General features: G+C 34.6%; 1 protein-coding gene across 12 annotated transcripts in view; it reads left to right on the top strand.

Annotated features, from left to right (window-relative positions):
• The window catches only part of LOC106877516 (cohesin subunit SA-1), a 101575-nt gene that overhangs the window by 77802 nt on the left and 4072 nt on the right, over window positions 1-19701 (top strand). For 5 of the 12 annotated variants that reach the window (XM_089366635.1, XM_089366636.1, XM_089366641.1 and 2 more), the window contains 8 exons: window positions 1045-1113; window positions 1456-1532; window positions 1716-1847; window positions 2922-3100; window positions 4165-4402; window positions 5176-5289; window positions 6459-6609; window positions 12414-12721. In XM_089366635.1, coding sequence (XP_089222761.1) covers window positions 1045-1113; window positions 1456-1532; window positions 1716-1847; window positions 2922-3100; window positions 4165-4402; window positions 5176-5289; window positions 6459-6609; window positions 12414-12440 — 987 coding nt within the window. In that variant the 3' untranslated portion in view covers window positions 12441-12721. Of the gene's footprint in view, window positions 1-1044; window positions 1114-1455; window positions 1533-1715; window positions 1848-2921; window positions 3101-4164; window positions 4403-5175; window positions 5290-6458; window positions 6610-8090; window positions 8118-12413; window positions 12722-19701 lie in introns of those variants that run through there. The other 7 variants (XM_089366633.1, XM_089366634.1, XM_089366639.1 and 4 more) reach the window with 2 other exon arrangements.

Raw genomic sequence — 19701 nt, 5'->3', positions numbered from 1 at the left:
ATATCTTACTTTAGCCACATAACAACCCAAGCCTTGTGAGTTAAACTAGACAGCTGCCTACATAATCAGTGTTAATCCTTTACTGGCCCTAGAATGTCTTTAGTAGAGTCCAGTCTGTTTTATTTAGACCCAATCTCTATTCTGAAAATAACCAATGAGTTGTGGTTTCTTTCTCCTGCTGATTTCAGAGGCTCTGCAAAAGACCATGGGCTCTGCCATTCCACTTCTGACTAAGCCATGGAGGAATTTCAACCATGTTTCGTGGTCTGCTACCACAACAGCTCCTTTATAGGATCCAGTTAGCTCAAGACATCATCAGGAGGAACCACGTCCGGTTTCGGCCCCTACTCCTCTACCGTTTTGACGTGGCAGGGCCCCTCCTTTCGGAGGTGTCTTCAGCTCTGGTGTTGGGTGTATGTCTTTTTTCTTCTATTCCCTGGCCTCTTCGATGCAGCATTAACGAGTGTCAGCGTCCGACTGATCGTCATGTCAAGTTCCCCTTTTTATATCTGCTGCTAGGCTCCAGCAGGCAGCCCCAGCTAGTTGTCACGTGACACTGTCTAAATTTCCCGCTGCTAGGGTCCAGTAGGCAGCACCAGCAAGTTGTCACATGACACTGTCTAAACTTCCCGCTGCTAGGCTCCAGCAAGTAGCCCCAGCAAGTTGTCACATGACACTGTCTGAACTTTAACTGACAATGGAGGGCGCGAAGCCACTTCAGTGTCAGCCTGTCTCACCTAGACATGTTATGACTTTCAAGCCATATTCGGTCTTCCTGCTTCAGCCATATATAGAAGCTGGCTTTTTCGACCGCCTCCTGTATCCTCCTTATCAGTTTTCTCAGTTCCGAGTTTGAAAACGCAAATCTTCTCTTGAATAGCGTTGTCATTTTTCTGTTGGCATTGGCAATCAAGGTCCAGTTGACATTCCAGATAGCTTCCTCAAACACTGACCTGTATGAGAATTAGTTCTTATCCTAATCAAGCTATTCAAACTTTTGCTCTTAGTTTTTCCATATTTCTACCAGTTATTATCTGTTTACAGTTATTCAAAGAAGTTCAGGCGGAGCAACCAGTCATTGATCGATCCTCAGATAGCTTTCAAGCCATTAAAGTAAGTTTCTATAATACTACTGTGTGTTTCGCATTTTTGCATTTATTCTTTGATTTTTATGTCAAATGAATTTCATAATATAAATTGAGATAATATTGTTGCAAAAGAATAATATCCACTCCTTCATCTTGAATTTTCATCTAGTAATTTGATTCCATATTACAATTGTTACAACAAATATGCATGCTTCTTTTCTGAAGCGATTTCTTTTCCTTTCTCTTTTTAACAAAATGCTGACCAAAATAAATTGTAAAGTTAAATCATTAAGAATGAAAACAAAAAAAGGATACTTTCTTGTTTGTGCTTCCTAAATATATCTTAACTTTTATTAATGGTTATCAGGAATTGGCGCGCAGATTCTCTTTATCATTTGGTCTTGATCAAGTTAAAAACCGTGAAGCTGTAGCTGCTATGCACAAGTAGGTTCTGGTGATTTATTTTTCTGCTAAAATTCTTGTTTTTATTACTTTTAATGTCAATAGTTTGATGTCTTTTATCATGCATCAGTGACACTTAAATGTTTCAAATTTATTTCTAGATTGATTTGTAATTATTGCTATTATTTTATTGGATTATTAATGTTAACTTTCTTACACTTCCAGAGAAGGAATCCTCTTCAGTTTAACTCCTGTTTCTAATGCAGCTGATCCAAAAGGAATGCCACCAAATTTGTCATTTTTAGAAATTCTTTGTGAATTTACCAACAAGTTAATGAAACAAGATAAAAAGACTGTGTAAGTAATACATAACTTTGTATTTAGTTGAAGCATGATTTTTGAGTGCATTTTGGTTTGACATGGGTATGGGGTGGGGATGGGGTTTAACAGAACAGTAATGCTAGAGTGTGTTGGGTATGGGTAGGACCAATGCAGTCCTTTGAAAAGAAAATATTCATCATTAGCAGCATTTATAGAATAAATTTCTGCTGATTAGGAAGGCATATCATCATCGTTGTCGTCGTCATCATCATTTAACGTCCATATTCCATACTGGCATGGGTTGGACTGTTTGACAGGATCTGATGAGTCTGAGAACTGCATTATATTCCAATGTCTGCTTTTGCATGGTTTCTGTGATTGGATGCCCTTCTTAATGCCTTGTTACAACAAGCACTGGGTGCTTTTATTTTGAGCCCCCTGCATTATTAAAGTTGCCATGCAGCTCATAGGACTTTGAAGTCGGGGGGTGGTGAGTATCAGCTTCATGTTAGTGGTTGAGGGGTTAAACTATAAGATGTGCTGGGAAGGGATCAGAGCATGTCCTTGTCTAGGATGATTGACTTGTAATAATAATTCAATCAGCCCCCTTGTATCATAAAGCAAGGTGACCAAGATCACATCTTAACCACATTAAAATAATGTTTATTTTGCTGCATGAGATACTTACTAAAACATAATTGATATTATGTAATATTGTTGAGCCAGATTCTGATCAGCATTTTATCACATCTATCACTTGGCCATTCAGAAATTTTTCCTCATGTGCAGCTAATGTATGAACTACAATGAATTTAGAAGTCAAGATGATTGGTTAGTCAGGTTATGCAGGAAGATAGTACTCTCCAAATTAGCAGTGTTGTCGGTTGTCAATTGCTGTGCTAGAGGGAAATAATAGTCATGGAAGGTAAGTTGAATAAGATGCCTTTGGAGTTAGTACCTGGATGTGAAATCAATGTTTCTTAAAAACAATCTGAAAACCAATGTAATGCATGCTAATGTGAAAAATGAACATTTAGACACCACACAGACTTTTAACTTTCTTCTGAAATTATTAAATTGATCGTTTAAAAAAAATGATTTTTTTTACAGATTAAACTATCTGGACAAACATCTTCCCATGGGTGTTCCTACTGATCGCTCAGACAATGAGTCCCAACCATTGATTGCCTACCGTAATAGTCTGGTACAGGGAGAACATGAAATTCATCCTATAACACTGAGACAGGCTACACAAAAGCGATATGGAACCAAACGGAAAACTGATACTGGTAAAATATCTGTATTTTTGTTATTAATAAAGCTGGTAAGTAAACCTAATGAATAGTGCTTTGGCTATTGTGGAGCTTTCCAGCTTCAAGTTAGCTACTTACTGTTTCAGTGTTCAGACCTTGCTGGATCAGCATCACCTATTATTTTTCTCAGGTTGATTAATCAAATATCAAAGACGTTGTTAAGAAATTGACCAGTTTTTGTTGTTTTTTTTCTTAGAGTAAAAGCTACAAGGTTTTGTGTGCGTCACTGTGTATTGTCTTCTCCCTAGACTATGACTTTTCAGACCCACTACTTGTTATTGTTTTTTTATGTTCCATTGATTTGGAAAAGGCATTTGATAGGGTATCACATTTAATAGTTAGGTGGTCACTGAGGAAACTAGGTGTAGATGTAAAGACTGTAGATGCTTGTACAGGCTAAGTGCAAAGATGCAGTAAGTAAAATGGAAGTTGACAGTGATTTCAGAAGAGCTTAAGATTAGACGTCCATTGGAACTCTTGTATACTGATAATCTACTTCTCATATTTGAATTTATAGGGAAATTATAGAAAAATATTCCAGGCTAGGAACTAAACCTAGAACTGAGAGGTTTTAAGGTAAGAAAGAGGACAGGATCCTGGCACTGTTAGGAAAATGGCATTGTTCAATGTGCCGAAAAGGAGCAGTATCATTGCATCGTCTCCAAAGATGAGATTAATTGTCTGAAAAAAATTCTAATCTAATGATAACTAATCTGAAACCTTTAAACTCATTTTATTTCCATTTTTAGGAGTGATGTTCTTAAGAGAGTTCTTCTATTTCAAGGCTTCGTCCAATTTTGACAATCGGATACTTTTTTTTTTCTTTGTTATCATCTGAGCTTTTCTGTCCAGGGGAATGATATTTTTGTGAACTTTGAGCCTTTCTATATGGGACATATATAACACATATAACATACATTGTTGATAGAAATTACTTCCGTTTCCCCATCAGTACCTTGTTTGTGTGTAAGTGTGCAGATATATGAACAGACAACTTAATTTTGAGAACTATGACTGATTAATGGAATGTTGTTTTGTAGCGTCTGGAGATGAGACCATGGATGCAGCTGCATTAGCAAAAGAGGCAAGCAACCGTGCTGCTGCAGCTGCTGCTGCCTCGGCTGTCATAGCAGCGGCACAGGCATCCACTACTTTATCTACACCTCATTTACCTGTGCCACCTACTCCGAAACGTAGGAAACTTGAAGAGGATGCTGACAATACAAATAATACAACTCGTGAAACAGAAAGAGGTTCTGAAGACGATTTCCAGGATTCGTAAGTCCTTTATTTCAATACTGTTACTTCTCCTATACCCTATAAACTGCTGTCTATACTATTATGCCTCCTCCATTTCTCTTTGCACCCACTACACTCTTGGAGTGGTTGGCGTTAGGAAGGGCATCCAGCTGTAGAATCCTTGCCAAATCAGATGGGAGCCTTTATTTCAATACTATTACATCTCTATACCCTATAAACTGCTGTCTATACTATTATGCCTCCTCCAGAAAATGTACATTAAACGATGATGGTGGCAGCGGTGTAGTAGTAGTAGTAGTAAAGCATCAGTCTTTTTGTTTTTGTTTTTTCATAAAACTTGCTTTAAATATTTTGTTAACAACAGAGACTAATTAGTTCTGCAAGATATAATAGCTACTTGCAGTAGCAAGTCAATGGAAGTGCAAGTGTCCCTAATCCATAGGACAGTTTGTTTCATATTTATTATTTTTCATTGCATAACTTGTCGGGAGTCAGTATAATGGAAAACTGGTTCTTTGGAAGGCAACTGCATCTTATTTATAAAATTATTTATAGCAGCAGTCATTCAGATCCTGCTGCAATTAAAAAAAAGCAGTGTAAAAGTACCAAAAAGAATGTGTGCAGAATCTTATGTCACTTTGACAATGTAACTTTTTAAGCACAACTATTTCAATAGAACAGTTCTTATATTTCTCACGTTGAAAGTGTTAAGTATAATTTACTTATCAATGAATTCCATTCTATTATATGTTCCTTTATATGTCTGAGAATTAATGCATTTTTATTTCCAGAATGTCTGATGTCACTCAGCTTTCCCAGATGAATTGGTTGGATTCTTCAAAGCAATCAGACCTACAACAAAGAATTGAAACCTCTAACTACAGTCATTTACGACCACCAAACATGTGAGTATTTGGTCATTCATTCTTTTATTATTGTATAGTTTTATAGTTTGAATACATTTAAGCATTAGATGACACTGATGTGATTGGATTTGGATTTTATTAAAAGTTAGTCATGAAGTTAAGCTTATTGGAACATTTATAGTTCAGCAGTTATAGAGTAATTGGTGCTTCAGATTCTATGTGAATAATTATCTGGAAGAAAATAATTTATAATTTTTCCTATAACTCTGAACTTAGAAAATGGTGTGAAGATTAACAATTAAAGCATTAGAGATAGACAATTTGATTCTATATAGCTTTGGAATAGTTCGATCTTAAATTAGGTTGCAAATATTGTAACCATGAATACTTCTTTAGAATCTAAATGGTTTAAATAACTCGAAACAAGTTTTAAAACAAATATTTTAAAATTATGTTGTAACATAGTGTCTCTTTGAGAGAATTATTAATTCAGTTTCTAAATATGAATTATAATCAAAACGTGGTGCTGAGTTTACTCCACTCACTTAACCATGAGATGACTGAGTCATCGTGAAGATGACAAGTGAAACAAATGATGGGAAATGAATGTAGAAAGTTGAAAAGGACTGAGAAAGACTTAAGATGATGACGAAGTGAATAAGGCAAGAGCATTGGGCAGGTAGGAATGCAAAATGGAGAAAACTATCATGAGGTCTTGAAAACTAACCCTGCTTTAGCAAAGAAAATTATCTTAATTAAAACACTGGTTGTTAGCCATGGAAGCTTTTATTTCCTCCTTATTTCATATCATAGAGGTTGGCTACATTCTTTTGGCATATCTGTTTCTCCAATCATAATGCAATACATACACATATAGAAAAGTGTATTTAGACTACTGAGTCCAATTTAGTCATAACAAATTAAGAATATCTTCAAAGTAAAGGTGACTGAGCTATTTGTTTACATAGTATAGTTTACATAACTCTTTTTACCTATTCTTAACATGAAAAATAACCAATTAGCCAAGCTAGTCATATTATATTTCATTAATAGAATATATCTTGTCTAGAGGCTTAATCTGATTACATCCACTTTGAAAAGATCTATCAGCAAACATTTCTGTTTTGTTAATTAAGCATTGGTTCTTAGACTTGAGGTTTCTTTTGAAATAAAAATAACTTGATATTCATTTGATTTTATGGATGTAGGTCAAGTCTTGAAAATGTATCTGAAGAAGGGGAAAGCCACATGAATGAGTTTGACAATTCTGATGTTGTGTCAGCCAGAGGTCGAGCCCATCATCCTGTCATGCAAGGAGGACTTTTTGAAGAAGATGCACCTCCTATTGAAGATCCATCAGTAAGTGTTGAATGTTAAAGAGGTTCATGAGTAGACCAAGTTTAAAAAGAACCATTTTCTTTTCATTAAGTCTCTCCCCTTCTCTCAGTCTCTCTTCCCTGTTTCCACATTCTCATTCTCTACAAAATTTTTCTCCTTTTTTTCTTTACATTCTCTATTTCTTCCATATCTCCCAACCTCTTTTCTTAATTCTCAATCTTCTCACCTGCATCTAAGAGGTGTAGGCATGCAGCTTCAATCATTGTGGACAGTAACTCATTTTAGGAAGTAGTCAAAATGATACTGAAACACCTGTTCAACCTATGTCAGCATGGAAAAATGGGCTTAAGATAATGATAATTTGGATGGTGGTGGTTGTTAGAGAGAGAGAGAGAGAGAGTGGGGTTCCAAATTTGGTAATATAGTTTCTATAATGCAGATGGACTGCTAATTTATAGTGAATGATTCTTCTAATGAGAGCATCTGTACAAATTTCTTGGCAAATTTAATTTTACCTCTAGCATACAGATTTTTTTGTCTTCCATTATGTAACCTGCTATTGAATAATTTTTAAGAAGTGTTTATTCCAATATTTGTTTTAGAATTGCTAGAATGTTGCCATGCCTAGCAGAATTTTCTACTGAATTTCTTGCAATATATCTGCAATCCACAAGATACAAATTTGGTGTTAATGTTTGCAAATAATAATAATAAACTGTCTTTTGTATTTTCACTGTTAGATCAACAATCTAATAACTATACAAGACATTCATAGTCATAAAAATATTTTAAAATACATTTTTTAAATATGTTATTTGTTGATTATATTCTTATAAAAATTTGTTTGGGAATTTTATGTTCAATTCTCAGCTGGTACTATTTGGTCATTGTCACTGAAACTATTTTCAATTGCTGTTTATTTTGCTTTTGACACACCACATCAAGAAGCCAGCCCCACATCTACCACATGGAATAACATAACCTTTTATTTTATAGAATTTTTTAGGACCATGGTTTATGTTTGATTCCACTCTCATTAATTTTGCACCTAAAAAGTTATCCTGCAACATGATTAGCTCAAAGAAGTAAGCTTAGGTAACTAGTTTAATTGATGCAAAAATAAAAAAAACTATTCTGTTGTGATTTTATGTGCAATATGCTTTATTAGAATATATGCCAGAATGGAAAATGGACATGGACATTTAAGATAATGTTGATGATGATAATGATGACAATATACAAATATGTTTGTGTAGTTTGGAGGATATATAACAATTTGTCAATTTGCATAGCTTTGTACCGTGTCTGATTTGAGGCTAATAATCTCCTTCCCATTTAAATAATGACTTCATTTTTTTCTACTGATTAATATACTATTGAAGTCTCTAGCAGTTATTTGAATATCTTCAATGTCACTCATAAAGGATTCATTTCTTTATTGGAATAGTGATTCTATTATTGAATATTTATGCTTGAGTCTTTGTTATTTTTATTACTCACAGACCCAACAACTGGAATCCATTGCCTTTGTAAGTTTTCTTTTTCCTCTTCAGAATTCTTTATTCTTGCAGTCATTTACTGATGCTTGTTATTATTCACTGATTTCTCAATCTCCCTTTCTTTGTCTCTTTCTCTCAGTGCCTTCCTTTTGACTTCTTCATTAACTGCTGATAATAATATTTATTGGTTTTATCATTTTTATTTCATCTTAACAATCTAGCTGTCAGTGAAAAAGCACTCCATAAAGTACAGATGGTGTGAAGAAGGGTTTTGTTTGTTGGTTTATTTGACCGCCTGGAATGTTTAACAGTTTTCATTACTAACTGTTCCCCCTACAGAAAATCAGTTGGTGGCTTTAGGAAGTTAAAATAGGATAAACTAATATTTTCTATTAAAGGTAACTGCATGGTAGTTTGGTTTCTTTGTGTAGGCAAGTGAAAAAAATTCTTTAGTATTATTTCTGTACATAGCATTTTAGAAAATAACTAGCAGAGATACTCGGCGTTGCCCATGTTACATGCAATGCAAGAATTAGACTTTTCTGTTATATTTTCTCTAATGAACTGGAATACCTATGATTCGAATTTCATCAAAATTGCAGATGAGGGTTCTTTCTCTCTTTACACACCGTAAAAAAATTCTAATCATGACACATGTATCCCATACTACTGATCTTTATGCACAGATTCCAAAATTCCAGTCTTATGGAGCCTGTTAAAATGATTTTTCTCCTGAAAAATGGAGGTCATGGAGCTCTAAAATGTAGGAGTTAAGGCCCCTATTGGGGATGGGTATCTTAATGTCAACCAGAGAAGTTGAATTGCTGAGAATGTTTTTGACTTGGGTCTTATATCTGTTGCTCGAATTTCTTTGAAATAGGAAATATATGTATGTTCACTGGGTTTGTAAAAGAGAGCGAAGCTACAGGAAGCCAAAAGACGAATGATCACAATAAGCAGTCAGCTACCCTACCCTGGTTGTTACTACTCTCCAATGTAGACTTGGCAAAATTGGATAGCCTTAGTTGACTTAGAACAGGCATTTGATAAGTTATATATTTTTCAGTATGGGGGGGGGGGGCAATGAAAGACATTACATAACCTTCTCTCAGCTTCTCACTTGGGCTTTGCTAGCTTTCTCTCTAAATATAATATCCTGCTATTTCTTTTCTTCAAAGTATAATATTTTATCTTCCATTGACCTATTTATTGTCAAACTCGCTTACCTTTTATAAACTTCAGTTACAATCTTTCTCCATAGCTCAGTAAATTCGATTCACTACTTTTCTATTCACATATATGTTGCCCTTTATTGTGGGAGTTGGTTTTTACAGACGTGTCTTTCTACTTCCTTACTTTCTTGCTATTGACACAGGGGTTTCTGCCTTCTCTCATTGTTAAAGGTATCACTGTTTCTTTTCAGTGGTATTTCTGACATGTTCATCATTAAAGTTTGCATTTTATCCAGTTTTATTTTACATTTCATTTCCTTTTGGACACAGTGGACCAAATGTGTACTCCAATAATAGTTTAATTAAAATTGTTTTATAATTATAATTACTTCAAAATTACTTAAAAGATTCTTGAAATATAACAATCATATAAAACCTTCCTGAAAGCTTTTTAAATCTATTATTACTAAACTGTTAGTTGGATGCTACTAATATGCTTGCAAATTAAATTTTTTTTTCTTTTTTTTTCTTGAAGATAATAGCATTTTTTTTTTTTTTCTCTCCCTCCAAAAACATTTTTGAAGCATTAGTTTACTGATATTACAGTATTTGATTGTATGCTTCCATTATATTTTCTAAGCTTAGACTTAAATTAAATTTACAATAAACAACTAAGTTGGAATATATCCAGCATTTTATTGTACAACACTTACTTAACTGCTATAATACCCAGCTGAAACCAAAAGGAGTTTGGTTTTCCATTGGATTGTAAGAAAACTGGAGGAGGCACTCAGGATGTCTACTTTTTGTATCTGTTTTTAATGAATTAGCTGTACATAAGATTATCACTGATCTCTAAAATTGGAACTGCTGTTTCTTGCACTGCTCCTTTACAACCTCTTACTATTCTATAATATTTTAATTGTAAACTTCTATTGTATTTATTTGTGTACATGCATACGTGCGCACACACACACACACACGCACGCTTCCTTATGGTGATCATTGAATCCAAATTGATGAGGAACATTGTCATTTTCTTTTTAGTGAATCCTTTTATACCTGTACATCCTAAGCATTGACAAGCAGTTTTGATTGCAGATGAGATGTTTGGTTGGAAAGGCTAAATATTACATAATGTGTATACCTCTTTTCTTGCTTCAGGTAGTGCCAGGCGTTTCTACCCTTCATATCTTCAACCCCCCACCCCCTCCAATGCTGAGACTGCCAAAGTGAACATTAAGTAGCTAGGTATTTCATTCATGAGTCCATTGTTCCGCTTTAAAATGGTATTTAACTGGTCTTTGACCTTTGTGTTGGTTCACCAGCCAGGCATTAACCATTAAATAAGTGGCTATAGAGGTTTCTAGAAAGTATCTATCTACAAGTCAACCATGCACACTATGTCAGAGTCATTTCAGCTGGTGTGTGTACAACATTATTGCTGACAGTTTAACAAAGAATTTCTGTGTATGTAATCCTATTACACCAGGAAACTGAAAGGATCTGGAGATGTTGGATGCAATAGAACACTTGTGTAATGAAGTTTTATTGCGGCATTGGAAGTGATTATTTCCCTATATCATCTTCCTCTATGAAGGTGATAGTGACAAGGGACTCCCAATATGACTGGTTCCTCATACCAGTTAAAGGGTACTGCTAGAAATCCAAATTGTCAGAAACCACCTAAAAACTGGCTTTCTGTAGGATGAATATGTTCTTCATTTTATCTTTCCATGTGTCTCTGTCTCATGAATGCATGCAGCATTTTTCTTTTCCTGTTTTATGGTATATCATCTATGCCTCAACCTGTGTAATACAATGGCTAATACTTTTCATTTCACTTGAAATGACATCTGCTTGTTTCACAGTTACTGTCTCAACCTGTTTTGTTTTTCATTAAACTTGCTCTTTAATAGTGGTGGGCTCAGGTTGTGCTATTTTGCTTGAATCAGTCTTCTAGTTGTTATTTTTCAAATGTGAACTGTGTGACTCCTACTGAGCTCTGCACTTTCTCTGAGACAAGGACACAATCATCAGCAATTCTTTCTCTCTCTCTCTCTCACACACATCTATTGATGATCAGTGTTGACCATCACTTGGACCTCAGCAATGTTCAATAGAAAAGTCATGTAAGTGACCAGACATGTACAACTCCCACCTGTTCATATAAGCACTATGAAAGCTCCACCACTATGGAAGTGGTGACATTTCATTGTCAGCAACCAAAAAATTCACATCAGTTAGGCCCCCAAATCATGACTTGTGTGTAACTTAGTTTTAAATGGGAAGAATCCTATGTATTCTGCAGTAAGATATAGTCAGCATGATCAAAGATGAAACTGAATGCTTGTGTGACCAGAGACTTGGCAGAGTTTGATTAGAAGCTGCTTTTCAGATATTAAAACATTGATATTGGAAGATAAATATTTAATTGTTACTTAATAGATAATAATTCATTTATAATATCTTCTGAAACATGTATTTTGGTAGTGATATTTACCATTTATTATTCAAACACAAAGATACTGTTACAGATAGTACAATATCTTTGAAGTGGTGACAGGTGTGTGATGAAAGACTTTGTCATTGAGTAACAAATATAAATTAAGTAAATAAATGATAGTGCATGTAATTAATGTGTAAAACAGCAAATGTGACTTTGAGAGAAAACAAAATTAATATAATGGAAATCCTTAAAGATTGAGATATAAAAACTTTTACTCATAGACAATACAGGCTCGAGTTGATGAAAGAGTGTAATGCTATATGGCATTAGCACATAAGAGGTTTTCAGAAATTCATGATGTAACCAGTGAAGAAATCACTAACCCACCAAATTATTTCAATGACTTTTGCCTGGAGGTTTTCATTTTGTATCATCAGATTTTTAAAATTTTGAGGGTAAAAGTTATTGGACTTGAAAATAATAAATCTAAGAGATTGTAATTATGAAAACAAATTCTACTTTGAAATGTTTATCATGAATGATTTAAGCTTTTTTTTGTCTGTAAATTTGTAAAGAGAAAAAAAAAAGGTATGTATATGTGTTATATTTTATCAGAGGAAATAAAATGTATATTTATCTTGCCATGTAACTTAATTATTGTAACAGAAATTAACTTTTCAATTTTTTTTTATCTTCAATTTGCAGTCAGAACTGAGTCATCATGGATTTTAGTTTCATCAGAATTACAGACCATTGTTAGATAATGACTTAATTGTCTACAGATTTAGGAACATTCTTATCTCTAAACATTTAAACAAAATGATATCATTATGTTCTATTTTGATAATTTAAACAATTTCTAACCCTTATCTATGTATTTTTTTTAGTTTTGTTTCATATCTCCCCAAAACTTTTGTTCTAAACATAATAATAATAATCAGTTTGTAATCTATAGTTGAAAGTTAATGAAAGTTTGTGCTGTAATTACAATTAAAATAAAATTTTATATTGTATATATATATTGTATATTTTTGTTCACACACCCGCACTCACACTCTAAGTGTTCTCTGATCAGCATATAAACAAATTATTCCTTGTATGACGTTAAAATATTTCAATCCCTCACTCACATTGTTCTATTAAAATAAGAAAGGGAATTATTTTTTATTTGCTTTATATATATATATATATATATATATATATATATATATATGTATATATATATATATATAATTTCCATTACAGGCTAAGAAAAGAAATTTTATTTTACAAGATAATTTATAAGTGTCATCAATATAACTTTTATTATATTTCTGAATAATCTTGATGCTATTATTTCAAAATCAAAACTGAGAATAGAGGGAACCTATTAAAAAAAAAAAAAAAAACAGGAATTAAAACTTAGTACCAATTTCAGTTTGTTGCATTCTGACTTCTAATTGTAATAAGATTGCTATGAAACTAAACTGTATTAAAGACTACTTCAAATATAATGAGTATGTGCAGTCAAGAATGTCTAGTGTGTCATACATAACGATTTAATGATAATAATAGCTAATAATTAGAGATTAACCATTGTGCATACCTGACTATTAACATCTTGTTGAAAATTTTCTAAGTTACAAAACCTCAGAAAATATCTAAAATGGGTTTGTTTATTCAAACATTTATTGTATTTTGGCTTGAAAATTGTTGCTATTGCAGAAACACTAAGGTCAATTTTACCTTTCATCCCTTCAAGGTCAATAAATTAAGTACCAGTGACCACAATCGACTAGTCCCTTCCCCCAAAATTTCAGGCCTTGTGCCTATAGTAGAAAGGATATGAAAGCAGCAAGCTGGCAGAATTGTTAGTACACCAGGTAAAATGCTTAGCAGCATTTCGGCTGTCTTTATGTTCTGAGTTCAAATTCTACCAAGGTCAACTTTGCCTTTCATCCTTTCGGGGTCGATAAATAAGTACTAGTTAATCACTGGGCTCGATGTAATCAATTAGCCCTTTCCCCAAAAATTTCAGGTCTTGTGCCTCTTGTAGAAAGGATTATTATTATTAATATTGTTATTGTTATTAAGGGGGCAAGCTGACAGGCTCATTAGCACACCAAGTGAAATGCTTAGCCGTATTTCATCCATCTTCACATTCGGAGTTCAAATTCCATCAAAGTCTGCTTTAACTTTCATCCTTTCGGGGTTGATGTAATTGACTACCCCACTCCCCAAAATTTCAGGCCTTGTACCTATAGTAGAAAATATTTATTATTGAATAACTAAAAAAAAAACACACTCAAAAAAACATAAAAGAAGGATATTAATAATAAACACAATTAGTGACTGACATGGACATGCAAACATCAAAAACAAACTATGAAATTTTTTTTCCCTTGACCCGTTTGCAGTTTTTTTAATATGAAATTTTCAAACAAACCGAGTTACTCTCTTCAAAAACAATATACCCAGGTATACAAAAAAAAAAAAGAAAAATCACTAAATAAAAGCAAAAATTCAGTAATATCTGCAATGATTCTAATAGTGAGCATTACAGAATCTAAGTAACAAATATAAACTAGTGTTTTGGTTTCAGGTAGTTTAGGATTGGCAGATTCATGTTATATAGAACGAAACATCCTTTTACAATGTGTTTTTATTCATAAATGCAATACAGAGTTGTAATTATTTCTATTATCTGATGCCATAGTGCAGTGGAATATCAGACAAAATGCCTTGCAGTTCTGTCTCTTTATGTTTTAAGATCAGATCCTAAGAAGGTCATCCTTGCCTTTCATCCCTATGGGATTGATGAAGTGCCTATCAAGTGCTGTGATTTGTGTAATGGTCTACCCACCCATCCCCAAACATTCTGGCCTTTACTTAAAATTGTTTCTTGCATAGGCACAAGGCCAGAAATTTGAGAGAAGAGTAGTCTGTACAACTGACATCGACATTTGACTCTATTTTTATGAAGCTCAAAAGAATCAAAAGCAAAGTTAACTTGAGCAGGATTTGCAAAATACCAGAAGGTATTGTGTCTGATTCACTTTCTTGTATTTGCACAGGTGTTGGGGGGTGGGGGTTATGTGGAGCAAAATTGTTTTTTAAGATGGATGTTGCACGTAGCTAATCACCAACCATGATGTAGGAATGGAATGGAATGGTTTTTAAGGCAAGTTGAAGCAATTACTGTTAGGCCTTGCTCAGTTTCTGTTACCTGGGCAACCAAGTTAGCAGTGGAGAAGAGAGTTCTAAAAGTGTAGTTGCTAGAATAAGAATAAGCTGGTCAAAGTTCAGAGAGTTTCTACCTTTGTTGGTAACTAGGGGCCTCTCCCTCTAAGTTGAAAAGCAGATTGTATGATGCCTGTGTATGTGCAACTATGTTACGTGGCAGTGAAACATGAGCTTTGACTACAGAGGACTTGCAAAGGTTTGAAAGAAATGAAGCTAGCATGCTCTGTTGGATAGGTAATGTCAGTGTGCAAGCACAACAAAGTGTAAGTGATTTAAGAGGAAAACTGGGTATGAGGCATCAGATGTCCTGTGCAAAAGACTGCACTGGTTTGGTCATGTGATGTGTATGAATGAAGACAGTTTCATAAAGAAGTGCTGAGTTCTGATTGTGGAGGGTACCTGTGGAATGGGTAGACCCAGGAAGTCATGGGACAAAGTGGTGAGAAAGGATCTTTGAATGCTGGGCCTCACTGAGAAAATGACAATTTTCTGTACTTGCTTGAGTGTCTCTTCCCAATACATTTATGCATCATGCAATTAAGGAGAATGAATTATTGAAATTAGCCCTTACTCATTATTCCCCAGTTTAGTCTTCATTTTCTTAAGATTATCAGGTTAGGCATTAGTGTGTGAAAAATTAACTTGGAATCTAACAAAAAAGAATATCAATAGTTAAACACCAAAAATTATCTAGATATTTTATTAGCAATCTCAGTAACAATTTGGTCGAAGTTGAGGAAAAATTTCTTGTAAAGAAGTACCTGTTACCTGACTGTTTCAAACTCTAACTTCAGTAACAACAACTATGTTGACCAATTTTTACTCCCAATGATGATGCAATACTTGCATTGTAATGGTTTCAGACAGGAGAAAATAATGAGAAATCAGAAATTACCAATTTAGCCCCTTTATATACATGTACACATGTAATGTAACTGTTACATAGTGATAGAATCCTTCAGCAAAACAGTTACAGAGTAAATCCAAGATACCTAATTCACAAAACATTAACTTGTGATCACTGGAATACCAATGCATGAATAATTATTGCTTATTAGGCTAATATGAGCAGGACAAAATGGCAGTACCTCCTTACACATTAGCTAACAACAAATCCTTTTTAAGAACAGTCTATAATCTTCCATGTGATTTTTAACTCATGTAATGCTGCCTGCATATACATTTCCCAATCCTATTAGAAACTAGAGATTTCCATGAAATCCAGTTCAGTATAAAAATAATGACACTGAAATAGCACTGATTATTTTTTTTTTTACATGTACAAATTCTCCAATAAAATCATTAATAAATATCAATTCTAACACCCCTGATTCTCAAAAATTGAAGGAAGAAATTGAAATTCAATGAATAAGAAAATAAATGTGGATGGTGCAAACAGAGTTCTTTCTAAAAGCAGGCTAAACTTTGTTTCTCATACAGATGGAGTGCTTCCTGTTTTCTCTCTCTCAAGAACAACACTATTTGAACTGTAGTTCAGAATTTGGTGATAGTTGCTGTTATTTGCAGTACAGGATTTTTAGAGTTAAAGTCCTATCACAAGTAAGATACCAGACTGCTCTCAGAGAAAAGATGTGTTGTCCTCCTGACATTAGAATCCATCGTAGTCAAAGCCACCACTTTCATACTCATGATTTTTATAAGCAAAATGTGGGCAAGAGAAAACTAATTGGTTTGAGTACCTGCAACAGAGCACTAAAGGTGCACCCCTGAACCAAGCAGCAATGAGTTCATTATTTTTCTACAATGCTGCAGCTTATGCTAAAATGAAAAAGAACCGTGTGATAGATCTGGTCATCACTTGTAGAGACTATCTGAAAGTATATCTAGGAAAATAGGCACTATATATGTATATTGGGTATACAGAGCAGAAGGAACTCTTTGGTCCTGACAGATAACTTCATTTCTTCCTCTAAGAAACTACAGCATGGACTGGTGGTGGGGTGCATTTTAATGTGATTGAGGAGCATCCAATTGTTAAAATCATACAACCCCCTTCAAAAATGTATGACATAGCATAACACAGCAGTACTGAAACACTATACTTGAAAAGGTCTTCAACTAATGAAAATATCTGTGTTAACAATGATACACATGTACATTCACCTGTCCCTCTCCCTCTTGTATCCTTTCATACTCATCTTGTACCTCTCAAGTTTGCTCTGACACACTACTATCTTTACCTTTTGAGCTACAGCTATTCACCCTTATATAATGTAGGATAGCTTTTATGTATTCCTTTTATAGCAAGACACTTGTGCTCGTCCCTCTTTAGGCATTATCTTTTCAGTACCTGGTATAAAGCCCCCACTTGGTTTTGAGGGCTTTTTCCTTTTTCTATCTTGCAACTTACTTTGTGACTTCACTAGTGTCATTGGCATGAAACAAGACCCAGTACACTGTAAAGTGGTTGGCATTAGGAGGATCATCCAGCCATAGAAAACATACCAAGGCTGACACTGGAGTTCAGCATAGCCTTGCGGCTCACCAGATCCTGTCAAACTGTCCAACCCATGCCAGCTTGGAAAATGGACCTTAAATGATGATGATATCTGTATCATCATTTTTACATGTTTTTTCTATGATGGCATGGACTGGACAGATCTCTTCCATGACAGTGTCTTGTTCCTTATCCTTTTGTCATTTGATACACTCAATATAGAAGTACCAGTGTGTCATGTTCTATATCTGGTGTGTGGTTTTTCAGTGTCCACACCTACAAAAGAGGTTAGTCTCATATACATTGGTATTTTTGGTTTGAAAAGAAGGGCCATGGCATTTGTAGATTTTCCAAGATCAACACTTGAACAACTGCAGAAATAACATGCAGAGAGGGGATTCTAAAGGAAAATATGTATTTTGTGTAGGAGTCAATGGCCTGAGTAGGACTGAACCCAGAAATATGTGGTTGGAAAGCAAACTTCTTACCACATAGCCACCAATATATTCAATTCCATTTTCCTATTTATTGAGTAGCATCGCTATATTGTTTAATATTTATTACTTAATAAGACAGCAAGCTGACAGAATCTTTAGCACACTGGGCAAAATGTTTAGCAGCATTTCATGTATCTGTCCTGAGTTCAAATTCCGCTGCAGTCGACTTTGCCTTTCATCCTTTCAGGGTCAATAAAATAAGGACCAGTTGAGCACTGGGATTGACATAATCGACTTGCCCCCTCCCCTGAACTTGCTGCCCTTGTGTCAAAGTTTGAAACAAATATTTATTACCTATAAGGCAGCAAACTGGCAGAATCGTTGGCACGCTAGACAAAATGCTTAGTGGTGTTTCTTTCAATTTACATTCTGAGAATATATGCTGCCTGGATCAGCTTTACCTTTCATCATTTCAGGATCGATAAAATAAATACCAGTTGAATACTGAGGTCAGTGTAATTGACTTACGCACTCTCACGAATTTGCTGGCCTTGTGCAAGATTTGAAATGAATATTTATCACTTTCTAAAACAAAAAAAAGATGGATTTAAAGTATTACATGAGAATGACCTGAGGTCAAACAAATGTGCCAATATCTAAATAAAAACTATTATAAATTGTGCATTTGTTATATATTGAGTCCTACACATATAAGTAGTCCACTTTGATTGAAATAATACAATATATACACACACAAGGTGTTCAGGCTAAATATAACAACTTTAACATTTTTCGTGAACAATCAACAGCATTAGAGAGCATAAAGATTAAAGTTGCTGAGAAAATATTTGCAGACATGGACAACTGGAAACCATCTGAATATTAGAAAAGAGCAGGGTAGCAAGATGGCAGAATCATTAGCACACTGGGCAAAATTCTTAGCAGTATTTTGTCTGACTTTACATTCTGCATTCAAATTCTGCTGATGTTGACTTCACCTTTCATCCTTTTAGGGGTCAATAAAATAAGTACCAGTTGAACACTGGGGGTCGATGTTATCCACTCCCCTGAACTTGCTGGCCTTGTGCCAAAATTTGAAACCAATATTAGAAGAGCTACCTACATTATAATAACTTGTGCTGGGTATCAAAATGCCGACATCATGATGGCTGCACTATACTCTGTGAACACAAAAGGCTGTAAGATGTGACATGGACATCACAAAAACTAAGTTCTCTCAAAGTGTGATGGTCTTTAGGTGTATCTCCAGTGAGGGTGACATCATGTCACTCGACATCTTTGAATAAAGCCTCAATTCAGATGGCTATGTGAAGCTGCTGGAGACTTATCAAACCCTGACAGGAGGAGGTTGCTGGAAGGCCCTATGTGTAGCAGCAGCATTTAGCTCTTTGCCATTCTTCTGGAGAGTGAGAAGTGGTTATTGGAGAAGTTCTACAACTTCAATCCCAATTTCTGACTTTCTAATTCCCCCAATTGTAATCCCATAGATTACTATTTTGAGAAAGACATCAACTGTTCTGCCTGCAACACCAAGGACATGTTTCAAGATCTCTGAGGGACACTGAGAAATGCATGTGCCAGGTTCCAAGAGCTGTCTTGAGGTTGTGGTGGAAGCTGAGGGCACCAATCCTTACCTGTTTTCAAGCAAGTAATATTTTTCCATGTCTTGATGTGCTTTCACAGAAGATCACACAATGTCAAGATAAAGAGATATAAACATGTATACGCACAAATATAATTATAGCATGTACACACCTGTTCGTTTAAATCGCCTCATACTCTGCATACATATACTTGTTTGTTATGGTAACCAAACATTCTTTTCTTTTGTTTCTCACTCCCAATCCAAACTTCT

This window comes from Octopus bimaculoides, chromosome 19 (genome assembly GCF_046866305.1).
Source record: "Octopus bimaculoides isolate indiv1 chromosome 19, ASM4686630v1, whole genome shotgun sequence".
NCBI classification, from domain to species: Eukaryota; Metazoa; Mollusca; class Cephalopoda; order Octopoda; family Octopodidae; genus Octopus; species Octopus bimaculoides.
Note: the sequence above shows the minus strand (reverse complement) of the source record. Positions and strands in the feature narration are given on the sequence as shown.